This window comes from Eriocheir sinensis, chromosome 68 (genome assembly GCF_024679095.1).
Source record: "Eriocheir sinensis breed Jianghai 21 chromosome 68, ASM2467909v1, whole genome shotgun sequence".
NCBI classification, from domain to species: domain Eukaryota; kingdom Metazoa; phylum Arthropoda; class Malacostraca; order Decapoda; family Varunidae; genus Eriocheir; species Eriocheir sinensis.
Window position 1 is genome coordinate 4,257,657 of NC_066576.1, and position 12,500 is coordinate 4,270,156.

General features: G+C 46.8%; 1 protein-coding gene across 1 annotated transcript in view; it reads left to right on the forward strand.

The window, feature by feature from the left end:
* Positions 1-6,818: 6,818 nt before the first annotated feature.
* The window catches only part of LOC126988169 (uncharacterized), a 5,809-nt gene continuing 127 nt past the window's right edge, over positions 6,819-12,500 (forward strand). The window contains exons 1-3 of the mRNA XM_050846043.1: positions 6,819-7,007; positions 10,180-10,307; positions 12,275-12,500. The exon at positions 12,275-12,500 is cut by the window's right edge and continues 127 nt beyond it. Coding sequence (XP_050702000.1) covers positions 6,834-7,007; positions 10,180-10,307; positions 12,275-12,455 — 483 coding nt within the window. The 5' untranslated portion in view covers positions 6,819-6,833 and the 3' untranslated portion in view covers positions 12,456-12,500. The remainder of the gene's footprint in view (positions 7,008-10,179; positions 10,308-12,274) is intronic.

A 12,500-nucleotide genomic window follows, 5' to 3' on the forward strand; every position in this document is an offset into this window, starting at 1 on the left:
GTTTCCTATTTCCACCTTTGCTATTTCATACGTTTAGGCTACTTTTCCATTATTTCTTAAGTTCATGTTCTAATTTCTGTTTTTTAGTTCTGTTCCTTTGTTTCTGTTTCCCTATTTCCACCTTAACTATTTCAAACGTTTATTTTCCATTATTTCTTAAGTTCATGTTCTAATTTCCCGTTTTCTCTTGATTTGATCCATTTCTTCCTCTATTTCATCTATGTTCGTTAGAGGTTGAATAATTGACAGAGGTTAAAGAGAGACTAAAATAAAAAAGAAAGCAATTGTAATGAAAGTAAAAGATATATATACGTAAAAGACACATCTATAAAAAAAATTAAAAAGTTCTAATATAAGAGAAGTATATATATAGGTCTTATTAATGTGATAGTTATTACACACACAAATATAAACAAATGATTCTCGTCTGATGCATCGTTTGAGCAGAATGACTAACGCCTTCAAATCATTATTACCTCTATTATTATTGTTATTATTATTATTATTATTATTATTATTATTATTATTGCTAGGTCATGGAGAGGGAAAGCCAAGCACTGCACCCCCCCCCCCCTCCCTTGCCAACACACACACACACACACACACACACACACACACACACACATACACACACACACTCTCTCTCTCTCTCTCTCTCTCTCTCTCTCTCTCTCTCTCTCTCTCTCTCTCTCTCTCTCTCTCTCTCTCACACACACACACACACACACATACACACTCACACACACACACACACACACACACACACACACACACTCTCTCACACACACACACACACACACACACACACACACACACACACACACACTCTCACACACACACACACATACACACACACACAAACACACCTTGTTGTCAGCCGAGGAAGTGATAGACTTACCAACACTCAACAGCAACTCAACAACACAACTCCATAACTCTCTCTCGTGCTTGACTGACCTTGCCTCGCCGTCGTCCCCTCCGTCAGGCACACACGTCCCCGCCACAAGCAAACACACGCAAAAAACACACACAACCCGCGGCACAGCAGGCAACCGCACGCCACACTAAAGCCGATGTAAACAAACACTGTCCCGCCCCGCCGCCCCACTCTGCCCCGCGCCGCCGAGAAATGACAGTCACGAAGCGAGATTACATGTTGTTGATATCTTTTACCTTTGGCTGATAGACTGATTGGCTGGTTGACTTTTTAACTGGTGATCTTTCGTGTAAGTCATTTCGCGGAGGATAACATAACAGCATAACAGGTGGGAGAAGGCTATTAGTTGTTGGTTGTCACGAGTGGTCTATATAGATACTATTGTTGCCTTTTACCCGTGACTGACCGACTGACTGACTGACTGACAGATAGATGGGTTGACTTTGTACTCGACTGTTTCCATTGGTGAGTGTTCCTGTTCACTGCTTCACGTAGGAATCCTTCATTGATGGTTTGAATGGGAGCGATATTTCATTTTTCTTAGTAAGCTTATTTTATTGTTTCGTCGAGGATAACATTGTTTCGTCCTAAGTCTATATACACCAAGTCAAGTCATGCGCAGGTTTGTGGCAGGAGACACGGCCGAGGCGTAGTTTTTGCGTGACACTGCTTGGAGCCAAACTAGAGAATGTAGAAACAGGGATTTAGAGAAAACGAGGAAAGGCGGACTAATTTAAATCAATCACTTCAACATGCCCTCCCTCACACCCCACACCGCCGTTTGTAGTCATTAAAATTACAGTCACGCAATAGCGCAATAAAAAGACATATTTTTTTCGTCAGTGGCTTGCCTGAACGCGTTGTGAAAGAAGGCGAGAATGCACATCCAGAGTGAACATACGGCCCCAACTTTAGTCACCCCTGAACTGGCGGGTATTTTTTTTGGGGGGGGGGCTCCAAGTGACGTCATCCAGCTGCTCCGCCCCAAAACCGCCTCCTGCGCGTACCGGTCGCAGTTTTGAAGCAGAGTGACTTGACTTGGTATATATAGACTCAGGCCCCGCTGTGAACGGATAGCCAGTACGCCCTGTTGAAAACGATGCGTGGTTGTTTGTTGTGTTTCTAATGGGTCGTATTACAGCTACGATGTCGGAGATGACGAAGTGTAAACGATTAATATTGTTCTTTTACATTTCGTTTGAAAATATCATGAACCTCGCCGCGGGAGGATAACGCGTGAAAGTACATTATGCAAACAATTTTTTTCTCTCCGATGCGATCCGCGGCGTCTGACCTTTGCCTAACACACTTAAGCGATGAGTTATTCCAGTAGCACGCGTTCCTCAGCAGTGCCCAGGCTCTGTAAGGATGAGGAGGAGGTGAGGGAAATGGGAGAGATGGGGGAGGAATTAGGTGAAGGAGGCAAGGGAGATGAATGACGGAGGTGAGGGGAGGGAGGTAAAAAGAGAGGATGGGGAAGGGAGGTGAAGAAGGAAGGGAGGAAGGGTGGTGAAGGTAAGGGAGATGAATGAGGGAGGGAGGAAAGGGAGCAAGTTAAAAGAGATGAGGAAGGGAGAGGAAATGAAGGGAAAGGTGATGTGAAGAGAGGTGGAGAGGAGGGAGGTGAGAGAGAGAGAGAGAGAGAGAGAGAGAGAGAGAGAGAGAGAGAGAGAGAGAGAGAGAGAGAGAGAGAGAGAGAGAGAGAGAGAGAGAGAGAGGTGAGACGGAGGGCGGGGGGGAGGTATTTTAACATTGATAACGAAGTAGGTGAACGAGTAATGGACAAACTGTGGGAGGAGGAGGAGGAGGAGGAGGAGGAGGAGGAGGAGGCGGATCATCTAGGGCACGGACGTAAGGGTAAAGAGACTGGCTATGAGGAAAGAGCAGACAAGACCGAGACCAAAAGAAGTGTTGTGCCTCTACCTGTTAATTAACGGATCCTGTTGCAAACCTGTACTGCCCTCCCCTCCCCCCCCCCCTCTCTCTCTCTCTCTCTCTCTCTCTCTCTCTCTCTCTCTCTCACAAAAAAGTAACCTCTCGAGCCAGCTACTTACACACACACACACAAACACAACACGACAAAACGACTAATTCCTGGCTCAACACACGCTGGCCGGGGTATGTTCAAGGGGGGAAGGAAGGAAGGAACTCACACACACACACACACACACACACACACACACACACACACACACACACACACGGCAGACGTCCCTTGAACTAGTGTAGTATTCATGACTTAACACACGCTGGCCGGGGGTGTGGTCAAGGGGGAAAGGAAGGGAACGCACACACACATGGGCAGACGTCCCTTGAACCAGTGCAAAATCCCTGCGTCACGCCTCTCCCCGCAGCTGCTCATCCCAATACCGCTGCGTCATGTACCGAAGCTCTTTTTAATCTCGCTTCCGCTGCCATTCTTCCCCTCTCAGTGCCACATAGACGCCACAGTGACCAATACTTATGAAACAATACTTTTGGGCATTAGTGGGGCATTCTCGTAGCCACCAAGCGTGCAGAAGTGACCATTACTTAATATAATACCCGTGGGCATTGGTGGGAGGTTCTCGTAGCCACCAAGCGTGCAGAAGTGACCATTACTTAATATAATACCCGTGGGCATCGGTGGGACATCCTCGCAGCCACCAAGCGTACAGAATTGACCGTTACTCTCAAGATGTATTTACCCTTCTGATGCCTCAAGATCTTCCCAGAGTTCAATAAAGCAATCTAATATTAGGTCAAAAATAGTTTATGAAGGTTCTCCAGCAACAGAAGTGTCCTGGAACAACCGCATGCAGGCTGCCGAGACTTGGAAAGGGTGTTCTTCGCATCGACCTGTCAAGTATATGGGAGGAGACAGTCCCCGATTCTTCACCGATAGATAACTGAATTAAACCAAGCCAGCTGGCGGCACACACATACAGCTCCTGGCACTGTCTCTGGAGGCTTGCAAACCGGTCTTGAGGGTGAGGCTTGTAACAACACGCCGCCACAGCAGGAAAGGTTAAGGAAGACAGAGTGATGGCTGAGCACACATCGACCCACGTATGTTTGCAAGGCAGTGATGGGTGGGCAGACTGTATATTAGGTAGCCAGGGACACTGCAACGCACTACTACCTCATACTACCTGAAGACTCTATGGTAAATGACGTACATACTCACAAACAATTCGGGTTCTCTAGAGGAATGTTTTTCACGGCCACAAAGAAGGTTAGTCACGCCTTCAAGAGTGGTGTTTTTTAACCTGGTAACCGCAGGGATCATGTTTCTTAATGGTCCCTCTAAGCGAGAAAAATGAGAAAAAATCATCATTCACACGAACCATTTCATAATATATTTCAATGCATTTGTGATCAGTCTATGCATCATCGATTTTAGGGGGTTTGCTGTATATCATGGCAAAAATATGACCCGTCGCTGGCACACGGTAAGGCCACAAATTTGGCCCGTCGCTGGTACACGGTAAAGCCACAAATTTGGCCCATCGCTGGTACACGGTAAAGCCACAAATTTGGCCCATCGCTGGTACACGGTAAAGCCACAAATTTGGCCCGTCGCTGGTACACGGTAAAGCCACAAATTTGGCCCGTCGCTGGTACACGGTAAAGCCACAAATTTGGCCCGTCGCTGGTACACGGTAAAGCCACAAATTTGGCCCGTCGCTGCTACCGGGTAAAGGACTTTTGCTTGATAATTTAGAGATTGATATTTGTATTTAGTAAACAGTCCTCTTGAGTGTAGCAGCCAGCCATGCAGAACAAAAAAAAAAAAAATCCATCAACAATTTCAAAACAGTGTCGCCGAATGTGCCAGATAAGTATATTCAGATCAAGTTCAAGAGCCAGGCTAATGAGTGTTGCCCAAAGGAGTTTCACAAGACCCTAACGCAACAAGCAGGCCTACGGGAGACAGCTTGAGAGGGCGTGGTTGTTGTGGTGTTGACGGGGGAGGTGGTGGTGGACGCGGTATGATTAGCGGGGTAGAGGTAACTGGGACGAGGAAAGGATACAAGGGAAAGCGGAGAACACAGGGAGGAGAGGAGGTTGAGGTGTAGTGAGTTTGGGTGAAGTAATGACAGGAGAGACAAGCACAAGGGATGGACAGGTGGCGGTGGTGGTGGTGGAGGTGTGACGGGAGAGGTAATGAGCTAACTGGGACGAGGGAAAGGTACAAGCACCGTTGCCAGATTATCGTACTCGAAGCATCACATTTACCAGCTTCTCCCCCATAAGTATCACCAGGAAACAGGAATAATAAACCACTTCAACAATAACTACAAATAAATCTCGTTATTATGGCCCAGGAAACAGTTTTTGGGATGGAAATTGGGATATATGAGAAACTGAGTACAACAATCTGGCAACGTTGGGTACAAGGGAAAGCAAAGTACAGGGCGGGAAGGTGGACGAGTTGCAGACAGGGTGGAGGAATGACAGGAAGGGAATCATAAGGGATGGTCAGGGCAATGAGGAGAAAGGATGAAAAGGTAAGGGTGGGAGCATACACTATAGAGCAGGGGTTCTTAACCTGGGGGGCGCGCCCACCCAGGGGGGCGTCAGTAATTTCCAGGGGGGGCGCGAGCCCTACGGAAAACTAGGAATTTCTCTAATTACATTTGTTATTCTGTTAACAATTTTTTTTTTTTTTTTTTTACGTCTACGCCTATAGCGCCGGTAGGTTTGCTTGAGGGGCCTGGATGGTATTCGGCCCCAGCCCGTCATGGCGCAGGCAAGTGTTTAAAGTGGCGCCATCTTCTCTTGGGCTAATATTGATAAGTTTATGAAAAAACGCAAAAGTACCACCTCAACTTTCGGTTCCTATGGTCTACTTAGGGCTTGCTATTTCCTTTAAAATCTGGGAGGAAATTTTATTCATAGATGCAAAGTGGGCGTGAAGGGAAGGACCAATTCCTAGAGGGGGCGTGGCAGTAAAAAGGTGAAAACCACTGCTGTAGAGGATGAAGATGATATTTGAATATAATGTTTAAGAAGATGAGCTGAAAGACTTTGGTGTAGGCAGGGTGGAGGAATGACAGGGGGGAAGCACAAGGGATGGACAGGATAACGAGGGTGAAAGATACGGTACATTTAGCTTCAAGAGGCGGGCGGGGAAGGGGCAAGAACCTACACAGGACGTACTAGGGGAAGAGAGAAGAGAGAAGTAAGGAAAGGAATATGAGACAGAGATAGAGAGAAGTGAAGGCAGGGAGGCAGGAAGGGATAGACAGGGAAGAGAAAGCAATACAATAGATTACCAGGGACGTGTAGTGAACGGAGCAAGAACCTACACAAGACGAACTGGAGGATGAGAGAAGAGTGCAGGAAGGGAAGGAGGATAAGACAGAGATAGGGAGGCAAGAAGGGATAGATACGCTAGATAATCCAGTAGAAAAGGTTACAGGATCACCTAGGCAAGACGAAGTGGAGGATGAGAGAAGAGAGAAGGAAGGGAAGGAGGATAAGACAGAGATAGGGAGGCAGGGAGGGATAGATAGGATAAAGAATGCAGTACAATAGGTTACAATAGGACCTCGGCAAGACGTGCTATATAGTGGGAAACAGCAGAGGATCAGGGCAGACGGGGTGCAATGATTAAACTATACAGACGAAGCTGCAATGGGCGTGAAAGGAAGGGTGGAGGAGGGAGTCGGTTCATACGCAATAGCTACGCGTGGTGGCGGTGCACATCTCCGAACCGTTGTCCCCATAAGCCTGTGGTAGAAGGGAACCCATCACCCCCGTACACATGGCCAGTCATAAGCAGGTTACCACAGTTTACCTTCCCCGGGAGACAGGACTTGGCCACATGGGCGGACCGGGACTGGAACGGGACAGCTTGCACAGGTGAGACAGGACTTTGGCACATGGGCGGGGTAGTTGGGCGGGGCACGTGATGTCCGTCTGGAGTGGTCACCGACGCCAGGCCACGGACGCCCGACAAACACGACCTCATTCAGCGCCTATAAAGGAAGTGGGGGCGGCGGGTGCAGGCAGACTCGCCGCAGCCCTCGCCCCGCAGACATCACCGCACGCAGGCAACACACACGCCGCCGACATGAAGTGCACAGTGAGTTCCTTGAATCGAAAGAAACGGTAGAAAAAGAACGTGACAGACAGAGAGAGAGAGAGAGAGGGAGGGAGAGAGGACGAAGAGGCAAGAGACGTGAGACAGATTCGTGACATAGGAGATAGAAAGGAAACACAATGGCGTACTAGGACAGCGTGACAGAGGAAGAAGGACGGGGAAGAAAAGACGAGACGGGAGACTGTTTTGTTTTTGAAGGACATACAAGGACAGCGTGACAGAGCCGTGAGTCGTATAGGGAAGGACAAAGGGAGACTGTTTTGTTTTTGAAGGACATACAAGGACAGCGTGACAGAGCCGTGAGTCGTACAGGGAAGGACAAAGGGAGACTGTTTTGTTTTTGAAGGACATACAAGGACAGCGTGACAGAGCCGTGAGTCGTATAGGGAAGGAGAAAGGGAGACTGTTTTGTTTTTGAAGGACATACAAGGACAGCGTGACAGAGCCGTGAGTCGTATAGGGAAGGACAAAGGGAGACTGTTTTGTTTTTGAAGGACATACAAGGACAGCGTGACAGAGCCGTGAGTCGTATAGGGAAGGACAAAGGGAAAAAAAGACGAGACGGGAGACTGTTTTGTTTTTTAAGGACATACAAGGACAGCGTGACAGAGCCGTGAGTCGTATAGGGAAGGACAAAGGGGAAAAAAGACGAGACGGGAGACTATTTTATTCTTGAAAGACAAACAGGACAAGGAGAAACAAAAGGGAGAAAGAAGAACATGACGAGACCGTTACTAAATTAGAACGAAGAAGAGGAAGAAGAGGATCCTGATAAAACCGTTAGCCATAAGGAACGAGAGCGGGGAAGATCGTGACAAGAGGTTACAGAGGAAGAAAAAGAACGTGACACCACCGTTAATTACATAGAGAAAAAAAGAAGAGAAAAGGAAGAACTTGACAAGACCGTTAGTTAGTCAAATAAGAAGCGGAAGATTGTAAAATAAAATAAAAACTTGCGATAAAAAAAAGCAAAACAAAAAGAAAAATGAGACAACCTCGTTAAGTAAAAGTCAACAAAGAGAGGAACAAGAAAAACGGAAATAGAATCAGCTCGTTAGAATCATGACATAAAAAAGGGAATCAGTAAAATATCTCGCGACTCAAAAACATCTGAAATGCGTGAAGGAGAGTCCGCAAAATATCTCGCGACTCAATAACAACTGAAATGCAAGAAGGAGAGTCCGGACTCAATAACAACTGAAATGCGAGAAGGAGAGTCCGCAAAATATCTCGCGACTCAAAAACAACTGAAATGCAAGAAGGAGAGTCCGCAAAATATCTCGCGACTCAAAAACAACTGAAATGCGAGAAGGAGAGTCCACAAAATATCTCGCGACTCAAAAACAACTGAAATGCGAGAAGGAGAGTCCGCAAAATATCTCGCGACTCAAAAACAACTGAAATGCGAGAAGGAGAGTCCGCAAAATATCTCGCGACTCAAAAACAACTAAAATGCAAGAAGGAGAGTCCGTGAAATATCTCGCGACTCAAAAACAACTGAAATGCGTGAAGGAGAGTCCGCAAAATATCTCGCGACTCAAAAACAACTGAAATGCGTGAAGGAGAGTCCGCAAAATATCTCGCGACTCAAAAACAACTAAAATGCAAGAAGGAGAGTCCGTGAAATATCTCGCGCCTCAATAACAACTGAAATGCGAGAAGGAGAGTTCGTAAAATATCTCGCGACCCCAAAAAAACAACAAAAAAAAAAAGCAAGATAATAAATAACTCGTAAAATCTCTCCTCCCAAAATTGACCCCCTCTTTCGGCCACCTCTTTGGATTTTTTTTTAACCCGGTGGTAGCAACGGGGACCATGTTTCTTAATGGTCCCTCTAAGCGAGAAAAATGAGAAAAATCACCCCTCACACAAACCATTTCATAATATATATATCGAAGCATTTGTGATCAGTTTATGAAGCATCTATTTGGGGGGGTTTAAATCGTGGCACAAATTTGGCCCGTCGCTGCTACACGGTAAAGCCACAAATTTGGCCCGTCGCTGCTACACGGTAAAGCCACAAATTTGGCCCGTCGCTGCTACACGGTAAAGCCACGAATTTGGCCCGTCGCTGCTACACGGTAAAGCCACAAATTTGGCCCGTCGCTGCTACACGGTAAAGCCACAAATTTGGCCCGTCGCTGCTACACGGTAAAGCCACGAATTTGGCCCGTCGCTGCTACACGGTAAAGCCACGAATTTGGCTCGTCGCTGCTACACGGTTAATAGCAGCGAGTAGCGGGCTTTTTTATTATTATTGTTTCCTTTTTGTGCCCTTGAGCTGTCTCCTTTGTTGTAAAAAAATAAATCTCTCGCGCCTTGCAAGTCGCGCGAATATTTAAAAAAACAAAACATTAACGCGATAAGGAAGAACTGACCAGCAAAGTAACATCTGGGTAACGTGCTGAAGATGGCTCGTGCGTGGGTGTGGCTGGGCTGGTGTGGCCGTGGACAAAGGTCGTCTTGAGGGAGGTATGCAGCGTCACACCCCCTCCCTCGTGCAGCCACACCGCCAATACGCAAGAACCAGGCGTCATTTTTTTTTTTTACGGCGGAAGAAACAGAGTAAGAACAAATAACAATAACAACAACAAAATCGCCAATGCTCTACTCCCCCCCAAAAAAATGAGTAGAAAATAGACGCCACAAAGTTCTCAAATTTATCAACAGAGGCGTCTTGATAGTCCCTTACGGAAAGTCGTAGGAGGGGAAGACGTAGAGAAGAAGGCTGATCCAGGGTTTACTACGTATTGAAATGGGTGAAAGCATAGAAGAAACTGGTTAACTCTTGCATTAGGAAGTTGGACAGCAGAGGGACGAGCGTGAGTCTCTAGTCAGGGAGTGTAAAGAAGGCTATTTCTGCGTTTACCAATGAAAAGGATGAAAGCATGGAAAAAACTGGTTAACTCTTGCATTAGGGAGTTGGACAGCATAGGGATGAGCTTGAATTGAAAGTCTTGTTCCCGAGGCCATAGGAAGGGTGGAGAAGAGATTATAAAGATGAGCCTGGGTGTAGGGAAGACAATGCTGATGATGTGGACGATGAACGCTGGATGAAAATGACGAATACAAAGGTTTCTGTAAATCGCTTAATATCACTCAATAATACTCGTGTTCACATTTATCTTTACCCTTTTCTTCCTCCCCCCGCCAGATCCTGCTCCTCCTGGCCCTCGCCGCCGTGGCCCTGGCTCGCCCCGACTCCATCTTCGACATCTCCGACGAGGACATGCACCTCGATTTGGATATTGACAACGACAACACCTACACTGGGTCCTACAGGTGAGACGACGCACACACGCAGGCCAGCACGGGGCGGGCGGGGAGAACACAGTGATCGGTATTTTCAGACGTTCCCGCTTCTCACACCAACTATATTTTCAAAGACCAAAAAGGAGAGTAACCGGGTTCTCGTGAGTGTTTTCTTTAGGTTCACGGTACAGAGGAAGGATTAGACTATCACTAGGGTCATAAAAGTACCCCTGGAAAGCCTTGTCAAATGTACATGCTTGGTCGACGAAATCCTTGGGGCAGCTTCTCTATCAACCATTTTCAAAGATCAAAAAGAAGGTTCATTGAGTTTTCATGAGTGGTTTCTTTAGGTTCACGGTACAGAGGAAGGATCAGACTACCACCAGGGTCATAAAGGTACCCCAAAACTCCTAGGAAAGACTTGTCAAATGTTAGTCTCTCTATCAACCATTTTCAAAAGCCAAACAGGAGGTTCATTTGGTTTTCATGAGTGGTTTCTTTAGGTTCACGGTACAGAGGAAGGATCAGACTGTCACCAGGGTCATAAAGGTACCCCCAAAACTCCTAGGAAAGACGTCAAATGTTAGTCTCTCTATCAACTATTTTCAAAGGACAAAAAAGAGGTTCATTGAGTTTTCATGAGTGTTTTTTAAGGTTCATGGTACAGAGGAAGGATCAAACTACCACCAGGGTCATAAAGGTACCCCCAAAACTCCTAGGAAAGACGTCAAATGTTAGTCTCTCTATCAATTATTTTCAGCGGTCAAACAGGAGGTTCATTGGGTTTTCATGAGTGTTTTTTAAGGTTCATGGTACAGAGGAAGGATCAAACTACCACCAGGGTCATAAAGGTACCCCCAAAACTCCTAGGAAAGACGTCAAATGTTAGTCTCTCTATCAACCATTTTCAAAGGCCAAACAGGAGGTTCATTGGGTTTTCTTTAGGTTCACGGTACAGAGGAAGGATCAGACTGTCACCAGGGTCATAAAAGTAAAGGAGAAAGGATGAAAGCGTGAAAAAATAACTCTTGCATCAGGAAGTTGGACAGCCTAGGAATGACAGTCTGTAGAAAGTCGCGGGAAAGGTAGAGAAGACTGTTCCAGAGTTTACCGCTGAATGGAGGAAGGCGTGGACAAAAACTGGTTAACTCTTGCATTAGGAAGTTGGACAACCTTAGAATGATCGTGTGGAAAGCCTTTGTGCCGGAAGCCGCGGAGGGGTATTGAGTGTTTTTGTTAACTTACCGCTGGAGGGATGAAAAGCGTGAACAAACTGGTTAGCTCAACGGCAGAAGGAAGACAAACCTAGATGATCGTGTCTTGCGAAGCCGCAGGAAGGGTAAGGAAGGCTAAAAAGGTTTGTTCAGAGAGCTAATGGAAGACCGCTGGAGTGGGCAAAATGCAAATATCAACCTGGAAATTGAAGGGTAATAGATATGATGAACTTATAGAAATTGTGTTTTGTCGAGGCGAAGAGTAAAAAAAAAGGTTGTTCCAGTGTTCTGGAAGAGATGAATGAAAGCGTGGACAAAAGCTGGTCAACTCTTGCATAAGGAAGTTGGACAGCATAGGGATGAGCTTGTATAGAAATTCTTGTGTCCGAGGCCGCGGGAATGGTAAAGAAGGCTGTTCCAGTGTTTACCGCTGGAAGGGATGAAAGCGTGGACAAAAACTGGTCAACTCTTGCATAAGGAAGTTGGACAGCATAGGGATGAGCTTGTATAGAAAGTCCCCTTCTGCTTCCCCTGTTCCATGCACTAACCTGCCCCCAAGCGTTACATTAAACCCCTTCCGTCCCTTCCCTTCCGTTCACCCTCCCTTTCCGTCACCTGTTCCATACACTCACCCCTCCGATCCCCTTCCCCTCCCCAGTTGTCCATTGCCATTACATTAGGTGCCATCCCATTACATTAGGTGCCATCCCATTACATCAGGTGCCATCCCATTACATTAGGTGCTGCCCCATCCACTAATCCCCTTTCTCCCTCCCTCCCCAGCTGGACGTCCCCCGAGGGAGAGAAGTTCTTCGTCAAGTATATTGCAGACAGGCATGGCTACCGCATCCTGGAAAGCAACGCAGTGCCCGCTACCCAAGGGGGCGTGAAGGCCGATGGCAGGCAGGTCCCCTTCTCCTCCGAGGAAGACGACAGCTTCGATAACTCCTTCGGCAGGGACTAAATGAGACGGTCTTGGTGGTTACTCTGAGGCGGTGGTGGTGGTGAT